The 15,819-nt window shown below is 44.7% G+C and overlaps 1 protein-coding gene across 1 annotated transcript in view; it reads left to right on the forward strand.

Moving 5' to 3' along the window:
- The window catches only part of lamb1a (laminin, beta 1a), a 68,800-nt gene that overhangs the window by 17,604 nt on the left and 35,377 nt on the right, over positions 1 to 15,819 (forward strand). Inside the window, exons 8-17 of the mRNA XM_072435691.1 lie at positions 1,240 to 1,360; positions 2,747 to 2,935; positions 4,236 to 4,412; positions 5,545 to 5,657; positions 8,418 to 8,497; positions 9,573 to 9,708; positions 10,393 to 10,551; positions 10,843 to 10,970; positions 11,836 to 11,956; positions 12,581 to 12,782. Of these exons, the coding sequence (XP_072291792.1) occupies positions 1,240 to 1,360; positions 2,747 to 2,935; positions 4,236 to 4,412; positions 5,545 to 5,657; positions 8,418 to 8,497; positions 9,573 to 9,708; positions 10,393 to 10,551; positions 10,843 to 10,970; positions 11,836 to 11,956; positions 12,581 to 12,782 (1,426 nt within the window). The remainder of the gene's footprint in view (positions 1 to 1,239; positions 1,361 to 2,746; positions 2,936 to 4,235; positions 4,413 to 5,544; positions 5,658 to 8,417; positions 8,498 to 9,572; positions 9,709 to 10,392; positions 10,552 to 10,842; positions 10,971 to 11,835; positions 11,957 to 12,580; positions 12,783 to 15,819) is intronic.

Here is a 15,819-nt window from a genome sequence, read left to right on the forward strand (position 1 = left end):
TGGAGTGCTGCTAGGGTCTCTGGAGTGCTGCTAGGGTCTCTGGAGTGCTGCTAGGGTCTTGGGAGTGCTGCTAGGGTCTCGGGAGTGCTGCTAGGGTCTCTTGGGAGTGCTGCTAGGGTCTCTGGAGTGCTGCTAGGGTCTCGGGAGTGCTGCTAGGGTCTCGGGAGTGCTGCTAGGGTCTCGGGAGTGCTGCTAGGGTCTCGGGAGTGCTGCTAGGGTCTCGGGAGTGCTGCTAGGGTCTCTGGAGTGCTGCTAGGGTCTCTGGAGTGCTGCTAGGGTCTCTGGAGTGCTGCTAGGGTCTCTGGAGTGCTGCTAGGGTCTCTGGAGTGCTGCTAGGGTCTCTGGAGTGTTTCTAGGGTCTCTGGAGTGCTGCTAGGGTCTCTGGAGTGCTGCTAGGGTCTCGGGAGTGCTGCTAGGGTCTCTGGAGTGCTGCTAGGGTCTCTGGAGTGCTGCTAGAGTCTCGGGAGTGCTGCTAGGGTCTCGGGAGTGCTGCTAGGGTCTCTGGAGTGTGGCTAGGGTCTCGGGAGTGCTGCTAGGGTCTCGGGAGTGCGGCTAGGGTCTCTGGAGTCCTGCTAGGGTCTCTGGAGTCCTGCTAGGGTCTCTGGAGTCCTGCTAGGGTCTCTGGAGTGCTGCTAGGGTCTCTGGAGTGCGGCTAGGGTCTCTGGAGTGCGGCTAGGGTCTCTGGAGTGCGGCTAGGGTCTCGGGAGTGTTGCTAGGGTCTCTGGAGTCCTGCTAGGGTCTCTGGAGTGCTGCTAGGGTCTCGGGAGTGCGGTTATGCTCTCGGGAGTGCGTTTTTTTTATTTGTCGACGACAGCCTTGAAATATGTTTATTGAAGGCTTCTAAGATGGAGAATTCTTAAGTGTATTATTCAAAATTCTTGCATGTGTTTTAGAGTCTGTATTGTCCAGTTAACTATCACCAGACTCAAAGTATTATTACAATCGTTTTAATAGTCGACTAATCACGATTATTTTCTAAATCATAGTAAATCCTGATTTCTTCCTTGTGCTTTTATCGATAAACTTAACCCTGTAAAAACAAACCCAGCCCCACATTTGAACGAGCTCCATTTCCCCCATTTCACTTCTCAAACTTCCTGAAACGTCTCCATAAATTCCACTACTATTTTAAAGCTAAACCAAGCCAGTCCAAATGTTTACTGCGTCTTATTGTGCAGTTGTGGTTTCGACCGTTTTTGTTTTTTATTTGACGTTTGAGTTACATTTGTCTCTCTTTAGGTCCACGGTCACTGTATGTGTAACCACAACACAAAAGGACTGAACTGTGAGAAGTGTGAGGACTTCTACCACGATCTGCCCTGGAGACCGGCTGAAGGACGCAACACCAACGCCTGCAAGAGTGAGTTTGCACAGAGTGACTGCAGTTCATATTCTATACGCGCTTATTCACCAAAAACACACATGTACAGTATTTTTTATTATACAGCTTTTGATTTAACACATTCAAAACTTGAATTACCGTATTTTCCGGAGTGTAAGACGCACCAGCCAAAAAAATGCATCATAGAGAAGAGGAAAAAACATAAGTCGCACTGGAGTATAAGTCGCATGTTTTGGGGAAAATTATCTGCTAAAATCCAAGACCAAGAACAAACATTTCATCTTGAAATGCAGTTTAAAATAACAACAGATGAGAGAACATGGTGAATAGGTGTACGTATGCCAACGCTAACACCTTCAGCTACATGACGTATGCCAACGCTAACACCTTCAGCTACATGACGTATGCCAACGCTAACACCTTCAGCTACATGACGTATGCCAACGCTAACACCTTCAGCTACATGACGTATGCCAACGCTAACACCTTCAGCTACATGACGTATGCTAACGCTAACACCTTCAGCTACATGACGTATGCTAACGCTAACACCTTCAGCTACATGACGTATGCCAACGCTAACACCTTCAGCTACATGACGTATGCCAACGCTAACACCTTCAGCTACATGACGTATGCTAACGCTAACACCTTCAGCTACATGACGTATGCTAACGCTAACACCTTCAGCTACATGACGTATGCTAACGCTAACACCTTCAGCTACATGACGTATACTAACGCTAACACCTTCAGCTACATGACGTATGCCAACGCTAACACCTTCAGCTACATGACGTATGCCAACGCTAACACCTTCAGCTACATGACGTATGCCAACGCTAACACCTTCAGCTACATGACGTATGCTAACGCTAACACCTTCAGCTACATGACGTATGCTAACGCTAACACCTTCAGCTACATGACGTATGCTAACGCTAACACCTTCAGCTACATGACGTATGCTAACGCTAACACCTTCAGCTACATGACGTATGCTAACGCTAACACCTTCAGCTACATGACGTATGCTAACGCTAACACCTTCAGCTACATGACGTATGCTAACGCTAACACCTTCAGCTACATGACGTATGCTAACGCTAACACCTTCAGCTACATGAGGCACAGACAGAACTGTGGTAAGTGTCTGGTATGTTAACGTAACATATGAACAGTTATTCAGATAACTATAGCATAAAGAACATGCTAACAAGTTTACCAAAGCATCAGTTTTACCCCAAATCACTAAATCCATTGAATTCTTCTTCCTCTGTGTCACTTCTAAACAACTCCAAAAACTCCAGAGGAAGAAGTGCTGATTCTTCTTCTGCGTCGCTTAGAGCCCAGAGCGCCCTCTTGTGGTTGTTATATTTGAATAATGTACTTTCTTTCCTGCAGAGTGTAACTGTAACCATCACTCTGACTCCTGCCACTTCGACATGGCGGTGTTTGAGGCGTCTGGAAACGTGAGCGGAGGAGTCTGTGACGAGTGTCGGCACCACACGGCAGGGCATCAGTGTGAACTGTGCCAACCTTTCTACTACCAGCACCCAGAGCGGGACATAAGGGACCCCAACATCTGCCAACGTAAGTACACACGGCACCCATAAGGAGCTGAGAAACGCCAACATCTGCCAGCGTAAGGACACATGGCACCCAAAGGAGCTGAGGGACGCCAACCTCTGCCAACGTAAGTACACACGGCACCCAAAGGAGCTGAGGGACGCCAACCTCTGCCAACGTAAGTACACACGGCACCCAAAGGAGCTGAGGGACGCCAACCTCTGCCAACGTAAGTACACACGGCACCCAAAGGAGCTGAGGGACGCCAACCTCTGCCAACGTAAGTACACACGGCACCCAAAGGAGCTGAGGGACGCCAACCTCTGCCAACGTAAGTACACACGGCACCCAAAGGAGCTGAGGGACGCCAACCTCTGCCAACGTAAGTACACACGGCACCCAAAGGAGCTGAGGGACGCCAACCTCTGCCAACGTAAGTACACACGGCACCCAAAGGAGCTGAGGGACGCCAACCTCTGCCAACGTAAGTACACACGGCACCCAAAGGAGCTGAGGGACGCCAACCTCTGCCAACGTAAGTACACACGGCACCCAAAGGAGCTGAGGGACGCCAACCTCTGCCAACGTAAGTACACACGGCACCCAAAGGAGCTGAGGGACGCCAACCTCTGCCAACGTAAGTACACACGGCACCCAAAGGAGCTGAGGGACGCCAACCTCTGCCAACGTAAGTACACACGGCACCCAAAGGAGCTGAGGGACGCCAACCTCTGCCAACGTAAGTACACACGGCACCCAAAGGAGCTGAGGGACGCCAACCTCTGCCAACGTAAGTACACACGGCACCCAAAGGAGCTGAGGGACGCCAACCTCTGCCAGCGTAGGTACACAAGGCACCCAAAGGAGCTTAGGGACGCCAACATCTGCCAAGGTAAGTACACACGGCACCTAAAGGAGCTGAGGGACGCCAACATCTGCCAGCGTAGGTACACACGGCACCCAAAGGACCTGAGGGACGCCAACATCTGCCAGCGTAAGTACACACGGCACCCAAAGGAGCTGAGGGCATTATTATGAGCATTTTTGCCTCAAATCGGGTTCATTTAGTTTTTATATTGCGGTAAAGTTGGCTTTTGTTTCTTTCTCCATAGTAATTCCCTCTGCTACCAGTAGATGGCGCGTTAACCCTATGGAATGCTGAAATACTACTACCAATGTATATGTTTCAATACACGCTTTATTTCAAGTTCTAAAACACGAGATGCCAAGATGCTCCAGAAACACTTCAGACTGTGTAAAACGTGTCCTTTAAGTTTACCGACGTGGGCGTGTCCCGTCTAACCCCGCCTTCTCCACCCCTCAGCCTGTAACTGCGACCCCGTGGGCTCTCTGAACGGGGGGATCTGCGACGGTCTGACGGACGTGCGGGGCGGACTCATCGCCGGCCAGTGTCGCTGCAAAGTGAACGTGGAAGGCGAGCGGTGCGAGCGCTGCAAACAGGCGCACTACGGCCTGAGCGACGAGCCAGAAGGATGTAAACGTAAGGAACTGTCCAGGGCCGTAGAGAAGGGGGGGGGAACTGAGTCACACTGTGTCTCCTATTTATTGAGCAGGTTTTTTCAATTGGATTATATTTTGTCTTTTTCAAAACAAACTAAATAACTTTTAGTACTTTTCTTGAATATAAACGAGACAGTTTTTATGAGTACCGTATTTTCCGGACTATAAGTCGCACCTTTTTTCATAGTTTTGGCCGAGGTGTGACTTATACTTATACTTATATACTTATACTTACTATACGGAGCGACTTATATGTGATATTATGTTATTTTCACACTTGCAACCGCATTTCATACTCCAGTGCGACTTATATGTTTTTTTCTTCTCTATTACCGTATTTTCAGGACTATAAGGCGCACCTTTTTTCATAGTTTTGGCCGGGGTACGACTTATACTTATATTTATACTTATATACTTTTCCCCGAAGGCCCGAAGTCACTGGGATAGGCTCCAGTCACCCGCGACCCCGAAAGGGAACAAGCGGTAGAAAATGGAAATGGATGGATACTTATACACCGGAGCGACTTATATGTGATATTATTTGTTATTTTCACATTTGCAACTGCATTTCATACTCCAGTGTGACTTATATATATGTTTTTCCTTCTCTATTATGCATTTTTTGGCTGGTGCGACTTATACTCCGGAAAATACGATAAATCGCTATTTTCGGTGCTCTACCTAATTTTTACTCTAAAATGTCAAATTAAAAACAGATCTGTTTGCATAAAAGCATATATAAGTCGCACTGGAGTATGAAATGCGGTTGCAAGTGTGAAAATAACCAATAATATCACAAATAAGTCGCTCCGGAGTATAAGTATATAAGTATAAGTCGCACCCGGGCCAAAACTATGAAAAAAGACTTATAGTCTGGTAAATACGGTAATTTGCTCAACTGCATCAACTAAAGTCATGTACATCCACTTTAACACCAAAACACTCCTGTTTATTCCTTCAAACCCTTTACAGAGACGAGAGAATCAGTGTCAAGAGAATGTGTTTTTGTCATTTCTATTCAAACCTGATTGTGCTCATGAGCCAGGATTCCCATGTCTGATATTCTGTTAAAAGTGTAATATTCCCGTGTCTAATTGTGTGTTCTGTGTCAGCGTGCACGTGCAGCGCTCTGGGGACGCTTCCCGGAGGAAACCCCTGCGAGAGCGAGACGGGAAGCTGCTTCTGCAAACGCCTGGTGACCGGACGAGACTGCGACCAGTGCGTGGTGAGTCCGACGCTCGCCGCCCGCGCTCAGTCTGCGGAGGTGTCCATAACGTCCCATAGAGAAGGCGCTCAGTCTGCGGAGGTGTCCTTAACGTCCCATAGAGAAGGCGCTCAGTCTGCGGAGGTCTCCATAACGTCCCATAGAGAAGGCGCTCAGTCTGTGGAGGTCTCCATAACGTCCCGTAGAGAAGGCGCTCAGTCTGTGGAGGTCTCCATAACGTCCCGTAGAGAAGGCGCTCAGTCTGCGGGGGTCTTCATAACGTCCCATAGAGAAGGCGCTCAGTCTGCGGGGGTCTTCATAACGTCCCATAGAGAAGGCGCTCAGTCTGCGGGGGTCTCCATAACGTCCCGTAGAGAAGGCGCTCAGTCTGTGGAGGTCTCCATAACGTCCCATAGAGAAGGCGCTCAGTCTGCGGAGGTCTCCATAACGTCCCGTAGAGAAGGCGCTCAGTCTGCGGAGGTCTCCATAACGTCCCATAGAGAAGGCGCTCAGTCTGCGGAGGTGTCCATAACGTCCCATAGAGAAGGCGCTCAGTCTGCGGAGGTGTCCATAACGTCCCATAGAGAAGGCGCTCAGTCTGCGGAGGTGTCCATAACGTCCCATAGAGAAGGCGCTCAGTCTGCGGGGGTCTCCATAACGTCCCATAGAGAAGGCGCTCAGTCTGCGGAGGTGTCCATAACGTCCCATAGAGAAGGCGCTCAGTCTGCGGAGGTGTCCATAACGTCCCATAGAGAAGGCGCTCAGTCTGCGGGGGTCTCCATAACGTCCCATAGAGAAGGCGCTCAGTCTGCGGAGGTCTCCATAACGTCCCATAGAGAAGGCGCTCAGTCTGCGGAGGTGTCCATAACGTCCCATAGAGAAGGCGCTCAGTCTGCGGAGGTGTCCATAACGTCCCATAGAGAAGGCGCTCAGTCTGCGGAGGTGTCCATAACGTCCCATAGAGAAGGCGCTCAGTCTGCGGAGGTGTCCATAACGTCCCATAGAGAAGGCGCTCAGTCTGCGGAGGTCTCCATAACGTCCCATAGAGAAGGCGCTCAGTCTGCGGGGGTCTCCATAACGTAGAGAAGGAATTTAAGAGGGAAGAAGTGAATAAACGAGTGAAAAGAGGCGACATGACGCTGTATAAAGAGACAGACTTGTGTTTAGTCTAAGGTTCCTTCTGCACAGCTTCTGTAAACACCCTGAAGTCTTGTGATGACCAACTCTCTAAACATCTGTGAGGAGGGATGGGCGAAATGACAACAAGATTAATCATGATTTACTTTATATTGATTGATTGCATTTTTCAGATTCCTTTTTTATTTAGTCTTTTTAAAACTAGGGATGGGGAAAGATCTCGTGCCACAAGATAAAATTTTGTGAACACACACGAGGAAAAAGTTTTTTTTTTAATTTATTTAGATTTGTCTTGGACTAAACTCGCTGGCGAATAACCTTTGTTTTTTACTTCTTTAGAAGACGCGGTTCACAAGAGCGGTTCTTCAGTGCAAAAATATAAAATAAATCCAAAGTTGTGAACTGCACTATTTTATTTTATATTATTGCAATTTTATTTTATTTTATTACCAATTTTTTTATTGCCATTTTATTTTATTACAATTATATTTTATTTTTAATAGCCTTTTATTCTATTTTCATTATTTAATGCATTTTTATTTTATTACTATTTTATTTTTATTACATTTGTATTTTATTTTATTTTATAAAATGTTTTTTTGTTTTTGTTTTTTTTACTATTTTGTTTTCCTGAACACAAAAGTCTAAACTGCTGCTCCAAACCACATACTTTTACTAAAAATAAAAACATTGGCTTTAGGAACGCAAACCAACAATTGTTTTTCCATTCAATTTATCTAGAAAACTTCCTTTCAATTAATCAATTAATTGTTCAAATCGCGAAAGATCAGAGCAACGTTTACTATTTGACCAAGATGAAGACAAAATTGCCTTTTTAGAGATTTTAATTTGAAGGATTTGACACATTTCCTGTGCGAATTCAATGTAATTCTTGCTTTGTCACAGTCACAGATCCTCTTCTCTGAGAACAACCATTCAAATATTTCAAAAATATAAGTCGTTTGCGTCGAATGCATTTACTCGTTTCCACATTTACTCGTTTTTGCTCTTTTCTCGATTAAAATGCGTCAAACGTGTTCTCAAACTGTTGGTCGTTTGCCTCGTGCTTCTGAACCTCGTTAACGGCGGAGCGTCCTCACACGTCTGTCCCTTTTGTTTTTCCCGCCTCCGTCTGTCGCCCGCGGTGACCGTGTTGTTTTGTGCGGGATGTGTGTTTGCTCCGCCCGCTCTTAAAGTACTTCAAAGACCCCGGTGCTTCCCCAGGCGCTTCCCCAGGCGCTTCCCCCCTTCGCTCGGTTTGACAGACAGTTACTCCCCGGGTGGTCTGAAACCTGACACGGGCTTTAAACTCTGGAACATTACCTGGATTTCACTCCCTGGAAAAAGTACAACCTCAAAAAAGATGATACGTTGTGATTTAATTAAAGTCATATTTATGTATAATATGTCATAATATGTCATATTTAGTATATTTTGACTTTATTGAAGTAAGATTTGCCAAAAGAACAATTCAGTTTTGTTATTTTATTAGTGAGAAAATGCTTGTATTTTCGTTATTTTAAGTTTAAAATAAAACAAAACAAATAAAATAAATTAAATTCATTGAATAAATTAAATAAATTTAAATTAAAAAAGTTTTAAACTTGATTTGATTATCACTTTCTCATATTTTCTGTGTTTCAGGCTGAACACTGGGGCCTGAGCAGCGACATGGACGGATGTCGAGCCTGTGACTGCGATCTGGGAGGAGCAGTCAACAACCAGTCAGTTTAATCATGAACCAGTCTGTTTAACGATGAACCAGTCAGTTTAATCATGAACCAGTCTGTTTAACGATGAACCAGTCAGTTTAATCATGAACCAGTCTGTTTAACGATGAACCAGTCTGTTTAATCATGAACCAGTCTGTTTAACGATGAACCAGTCTGTTTAATGATGAACCAGTCAGTTTAATGAAGAACCAGTCAGTTTAATGATGAACCAGTCTGTTTAATCATGAACCAGTTTGTTTAACGATGAACCAGTTTGTTTAACGATGAACCAGTTTGTTTAACGATGAACCAGTTTGTTTAACGATGAACCAGTCAGTTTAATGAAGAACCAGTCAGTTTAATGAAGAACCAGTCAGTTTAATGAAGAACCAGTCAGTTTAATCATGAACCAGTTTGTTTAACGATGAACCAGTCTGTTTAACGATGAACCAGTCTGTTTAATGATGAACCAGTCAGTTTAATGAAGAACCAGTCAGTTTAATGATGAACCAGTCTGTTTAATCATGAACCAGTCTGTTTAATCATGAACCAGTTTGTTTAACGATGAACCAGTTTGTTTAACGATGAACCAGTCAGTTTAATGAAGAACCAGTCAGTTTAATGAAGAACCAGTCAGTTTAAAAATGAACCAGTCAGTTTATATTTATGATGAACTAGTCTGGTTCGTCATTAAATATAAACAAGTCGACTCAAATTTACTCCAGAGTCTCTACCAAAACACAAAACTCACTGATCTTAGCGTAGGTATTGTATGTTTTGTAACTCATGATAGTGTAAAGGTTTAGAATACTAGTTCATTTAGATAATTATGGATGCTCTGGATTGGACGGCTGGATTTTTGCGACAATACCGACATTGACTGATTGTCTTGCTGTAGTGGCCAATAACTGATATTAAGTTATTTTTTGCATACAGCTTCAAAATTCAGCACTAAAAATGCCAGCGCACAACGTATCAGCGTAGCAGCTCGTGGCTAAGATGGCCGCCACGCTCGGGCCTAAATGTGTGCGTTTACGTCCCGTTTGTTTACTTCCTGTTTGCTGACGTCACTTCCCGCTCCCGTCAGGTGTGACCAGGTGACCGGGCAGTGCGTGTGCCGGCCTCACATGTTCGGACGCCGCTGTGATCAGGTCGAGTCCGGCTTCTACTTCATCGCCCTCGACCACTACACCTACGAGGCCGAGGACGCCAAGTTCGGACCCGTGAGTCTCGATTGTACTTTTCAACTCGACGACACGACTTCTCAGACGTTTTGGGACGTGAATGAGCAGAACATTATTATAATTCTCATCTGAAGTACTTTTTGAGAAGAATATTTGGTCAGTTATATGTTAACTGTTATTAACGGTTTTATGTTCACGCTCGTCTTTTATATAGATTTTACAATGACTACTATATTACGTATTATATTTTATTTATACTTTTGATCTAATATATAATACCTACATTTTTCCTTTTATCTGTCATTTTTCTAGTGTATTTTTAGCACACCTGTCTTGTTCTGTGACGCCGTGGTTCTCAACCTGGGGGTCGCGAACAGATTTCAGGCGGTTCCTAGATGAAATGTATTTATTAATTAATTTATCTGGGTCTCTATACTCAAAATAACATCAAACATTAGACTTGAGGCGACGTTATCACTTTGGAGGAGCCGACTTTTTATATTTGGCGGTTGTGAATGCCAATGTTTGTTATTTTGGGGGTGAAAAAGGTTGAAAACGATAGTTGTAAAGCTCTGAATTATGTATTTATGAATATTCTGCTCTTCAGCGTCTCTTGTCTTTAGATAGTCTGGTCATAGCTAAAGTAATTGTGGTTGTTTGTTTGTTTGTTTGTTTGTTTGTCTGTGTTTGTTTGTGTTTGTTTATGTGTGTGGTTGTTTTTAGGGGGTGACGGTGGTGCAGAGGCCACACCCCCTGGACCGCAGTCCCACCTGGACCGGGATGGGCCTGGTCAACGTCCCGGAGGGGGCTTACCTGGAGTTCTCCGTGGACAACATCCCTCACCCCATGGAGTACGACGTCGTGATTCGCTACGAGCCACAGGTGAGACTCGAGGTCCGCCCACAACCTCAGCTCTGATTGGCTCATGAACTTATGGGACAACAGTGGCGCTTAAAGGACTACACTTTAAAGGACTACATATGATGGATCCTTTTAGATCAATTGTACAATTTAAAAAGTTTAAATAAGGATCTATTGTGTGTCATAATTTATAACTATAAGAAAAGCATAATAATTCTTCTTTAAATGACGACAAAGGACAACCTGGACCCTTTAACGAGGCGCACAAATATGTTTTTACAAATGCATCTGTCGTGACTCGTTGGCCCTCAGTTGCCGGAGCAGTGGGAAGAGGTGCTTCTGACGGTGATCAGGCCTGGACCAATCACAGCCGACAGTCGATGTGTGAACACTGTCCCCGACGACGACAACCAGATGGTGTCGCTGCACCCGGGCTCACGGTACGACACGCCCACAGCCCGAAACGCACACAGGAAATGTAGTTTAGGGACACGCCCACATGCCGAAACGCACACAGGAAATGTATTTTAGGGACATGCCCACACGCTGAAACGCACAGAGGAAATGTAGTTTAGGGACACGCCCACAGCCCGAAACACACACAGGAAATGTAGTTTAGGGACACGCCCACAGCCCGAAACGCACACAGGAAATGTAGTTTAGGGACACGCCCACATGCCGAAACGCACACAGGAAATGTAGTTTAGGGACATGCCCACACGCTGAAACGCACAGAGGAAATGTAGTTTAGGGACACGCCCACAGCCCGAAACACACACAGGAAATGTAGTTTAGGGACACGCCCACATCCCGAAACGCACACAGGAAATGTAGTTTAGGGACACGCCCACAGCCCGAAACGCACACAGGAAATGTAGTTTAGGGACACGCCCACAGCCCGAAACGCACACAGGAAATGTAGTTTAGGGACACACCCACACGCTGAAACGCACAGAGGAAATGTAGTTTAGGGACACGCCCACAGCCCGAAACACACACACAGGAAATGTAGTTTACGGACACGCCCACATGCCGAAACGCACACAGGAAATGTAGTTCAGGGACACACCCACATGCCGAAACACACACAGGAAACGTAGTTCAGGGACACACCCACATGCCGAAACACACACAGGAAATGTAGTTAAGGGACACACCCACACCCCGAAACACACTATTGTCTTCCATCAATGTTTTTAACTGGTCCTTTTTCACGCTGCTCTTCTTTTTTCCCCTCAAAATGCTAATCTAAATGCTCGTCTAAAGTATAAATAACGTATCCTCCCTGGTTTGTCTTTTCCTCAGTCATGTGGTTCTGCCGAGGCCGGTGTGTTTCGAGTCTGGTCTGAACTACACGATCCGCCTGAGTCTGCCGCTTTACTCCGCCCTGAGCGACGTCCAGTCTCCGTACACGCTCATCGACTCTGTAAGACTGTGATCATTTTAGAAGCAAAATTGAGTATTTTTAGTTCAATCTGTCCAAAGATAGACCGAAATGTAAATAACGTTTCTTATCTGGCTGTTTTTGTCATATTTAGCTTTGTAAAGTCGGTCACAAACTTGAGGAACAGTAACACGTTAGAAGATGGGAATGAAAGAAAATTACCGTATTTTCCGCACTACAAGTCGCACCATCCAGAAAATGTATAACAGAGAAGAAAAAAACATATATGAGTTGTACTGGAGTATGAAATAAGGTGAATAAGTGTGAAAATAACAAATAATATCACATAAGTTGCTCCTAAGTGTGTAAGTATAAGTCGCACCCTGGCCAAAACTATGAAAAAAGGTGCAACGGAAAATACGGTAAAGATTTCTCTGTGTTTTGGTCACAACCTCAATAATCGTGAATCATTGTTAAATCGTCATGTTTTTTTCTCACAATAATCGTAAGGCTGAAATCTGATATCGTTAATAATGCAGTTTTTTGGTGATTTTTACTGCAGATTTTTGGATTGTCAAAAGAAATGGTCAAAAGGGAAATTGTGACACTTTCTATGACAATGTCTATAAACGTCTTGTCTCTTGAACTCCATTCGTTTGCCTTCAGATCGTGTTGATGCCGAACTGCAAGAACCTAGAGATCTTCACGGCGTCCGAGGGCGCGGACTCCCTCGGGCCGGACGCCTGGGACATGTTCCAGCGGTATCGGTGTTTGGAGCACAGCCTCAGCGTGGTCAAGACGCCCATGACCGACATCTGCAGGAACTACATCTTCAGCATCTCCGCCATGCTGCACCAGGGAGCCAAAGGTACGGGCCGCCTTAAAACACACAAAACGGACAGCTCCACCTTAACTTGAAGCAGAACCGAGCGACTCTGGCGATAGAGCTCCCCCTGCAGGTCCTTTGTGATAATACATGGTCAGAAAATACACTTTCTTTTATCATAAGACGACAGTTGAGTCACATACAAAACAATTTAGCAAATATTTAAAAAAGAGAGCCAGGGTTTCTCAGGAGAGTTGTCTTTGGGTTGATGTTGTGTTGCAAGGCTGGTTTTCCACTCAGAGACAGCAGGGGTCGACAACAGGCACTTCAAACGCCCTGAAAACACATATTTAACCATCACAGGGGCTTACAAAGACGCTCAATAAGGTCAAAATGTTACCTAGTTCTCCTTTAATTGCGTTCACTTGTGAATGGGGAGGTCTGACACAATGCTGCGACGTGATTGGATTAGAGAGAACTCGAACGCCAAAAAGCGGATCGAAACGGAACATTATAATTTCTCGCTAAAAACCGACACGTGATTAATTGCTGCATTTCCAGTGATGGTAAGTTTTGTTTTGCTACGGGAACTGCTGCAGCGCGACGATCGTTCACGGTATTTAAACCCGACTGAAACGACCATGTGGAAAGACGAATCCCGTGGTCATGGTGCAGATGTCCAGTGTGTTTGGCGTTTGGTTTCGGAGAAGCAGAAACTAATCCGCGGTTTCTCATTAATCTAATAAATTAACTGATATTCAGCCAAACTCAATGCATTTTACAAAGAGACGTGAAAGAAGTGCAGAAAAAGCGGACGATAAACAGGAAGTAGTTTCTTGTTTACGCTCACTTTAGCCACGCAGCAACACAAACTCTGAATTAGACTTACTAAACCTCTTTTTGTGAATTGCTGGTTAAAAACATATACTTCAGGTACAGTTTAGACTTGATTTAGAAAAGGTTGTATGTTTTGATGTGGCGTGCGCAGGTTTAAACTCGCCTTTACAGTACAATACATTCTACACTGGGGGAAAAAAAGTGCGATCTTCAAAAAGTTCTGGTAATAAAAGTGGTGGAAGTAAGTAGTATTTATCTGGGAATATTTTTACTGTCTTAAAATAAGATTTGCCAATAAAATGAGGAGGTTTTTACTTATTTCACGAGCAGGATCTTTTCATTTAACATGAGATAATGCTTAATAATACATTTTATACTTGTTTCATTGGCAGACCTTATTTTAAAATGGTCAAAATACATACTTAATTCAAGCACGTATTCACTCTTTTTCTAGTTTGCTGTTTGATTCCTAGTTTAATCCCACTTTAAGGATCTTGATTTGGTCTTTTCGATCTCAGTATTGGTTTAGTCCTGGTTTAGTCCTTGTTAGTCCTGGTTTAGTCCTGATCTCTTCTTGGTTAGTCCATGTTTTGTTCTGGTTTAGTCCACAATCCAGCCCTGGTTTAGTCTTAGTTAAGCCCTGTCTGACTGTTGTTGTTTGTACTTCGTAATTAGCTTTGGTCTTTGTTAAATCCTCGTTTTGTCCCGGCTCGTTTAACTGTCCCTGGTTTAGTCTAAATGTAGTACTAGTCTAGTTATTGGTTTTGTTTCGTTTTAGTCACAGTTTGGTTGGATTCCGCTTTGATTAATCCCGTTTTTAGTTCTCGTTCATAAATCAATTCCAAACTCGTTTTTACTTCCAAAAATTGCAAGGGCAAAACTCTCATCAACTGAATTTCCGTTTCAGTTTTGGGTTTAAATCCAGTAGAAACTGCACTCGCCCATGTGGACTCTGTCTCTCTCTCTCCTCTCTCCTCTCTCCTCTCTCCTCTCTCTCTCCTCTTTCTGTGTCTCTGTGCACGACCGTCACCTTTGACCCCAGAAGAATGAGAACAGGAAGCAGGAATTTGCCCCCTCGAGCTTTTAATAAACGACACAGAAAGAAGATGAGCTTTGGCCCTCGTCTCCTGTGGAACCTCGAAGTCTGAGGTTTGTTTAGGCTAAAAAAAAAGATTAGAGGGAACAATGAGGACACAGGACACAACAAAGGAGACGAGCGCCCCGAGGTCGAGAGGCAAAGGAGACGAGCGCCCCGAGGTCGAGAGGGCAAAGGAGACGAGCGCCCCGAGGTCGAGAGGGCAAAGGAGACGAGCGCCCCGAGGTCGAGAGGGCAAAGGAGACGAGCGCCCCGAGGTCGAGAGGGCAAAGGAGACGAGCCTCTTACCGGAGTATAAGTCGCACCCGCCAAAAAATGCATAAAAGAGAAGAAAAAAAAACATAGGTCGCACTGGATTATAAATTTTAGGGAAATGTATTTGATAAAATCCAAGACAAAGAACAAACATTTCCTCTTGAAATGCAGTTTAAGATAATAACAGATGAGAGAACTTGGTGAATAGGTGTACGTATGCTAACGCTAACACCTTCAGCTACATGACGTATGCTAACGCTAACACCTTCAGCTACATGACGTATGCTAACGCTAACACCTTCAGCTACATGACGTATGCTAACGCTAACACCTTCAGCTACATGACGTATGCTAACGCTAACACCTTCAGCTACATGACGTATGCTAACGCTAACACCTTCAGCTACATGACGTATGCTAACGCTAACACCTTCAGCTACATGAGGCACAGACAGAACTGTGGTAAGTGTCTGGTATGTTAACGTAACATATGAACAGTTATTCAGATAACTATAGCATAAAGAACATGCTAACAAGTTTAGCAAAGCATCAGTTTTACCCCAAATCACTAAATCCATTGAATTCTTCTTCCTCTGTGTCACTTCTAAACAACTCCACAAACTCCAGAGGAAGAAGAAGTGCTGATTCTTCTTCTGCGTCGCTTAGAGCCTAGAGCGCCCTCTTGTTGTTGTCAGTGTGAAAATAACAAATCATATCACATATAAGTCGCTCTGGAGTATAAGTCCGGCCAAAACTATGTAAAAAGAGAGAAAAATACGGTATTTATTTACTTTTTACTTTCCTCGCAGAGCAGAACCATGCCCCTCTCTGGACCCCGACCGGTTTCATTTTCAGCACAAAATAAATCCACATTGTGTGCACTTTCTGCAT

The sequence above is a fragment of the Eucyclogobius newberryi genome, unplaced genomic scaffold (assembly GCF_026437365.1).
Source record: "Eucyclogobius newberryi isolate DKJ021-1_F unplaced genomic scaffold, fEucNew1.0.hap1 SCAF_7, whole genome shotgun sequence".
In the NCBI taxonomy this organism is placed as follows: domain Eukaryota; kingdom Metazoa; phylum Chordata; class Actinopteri; order Gobiiformes; family Gobiidae; genus Eucyclogobius; species Eucyclogobius newberryi.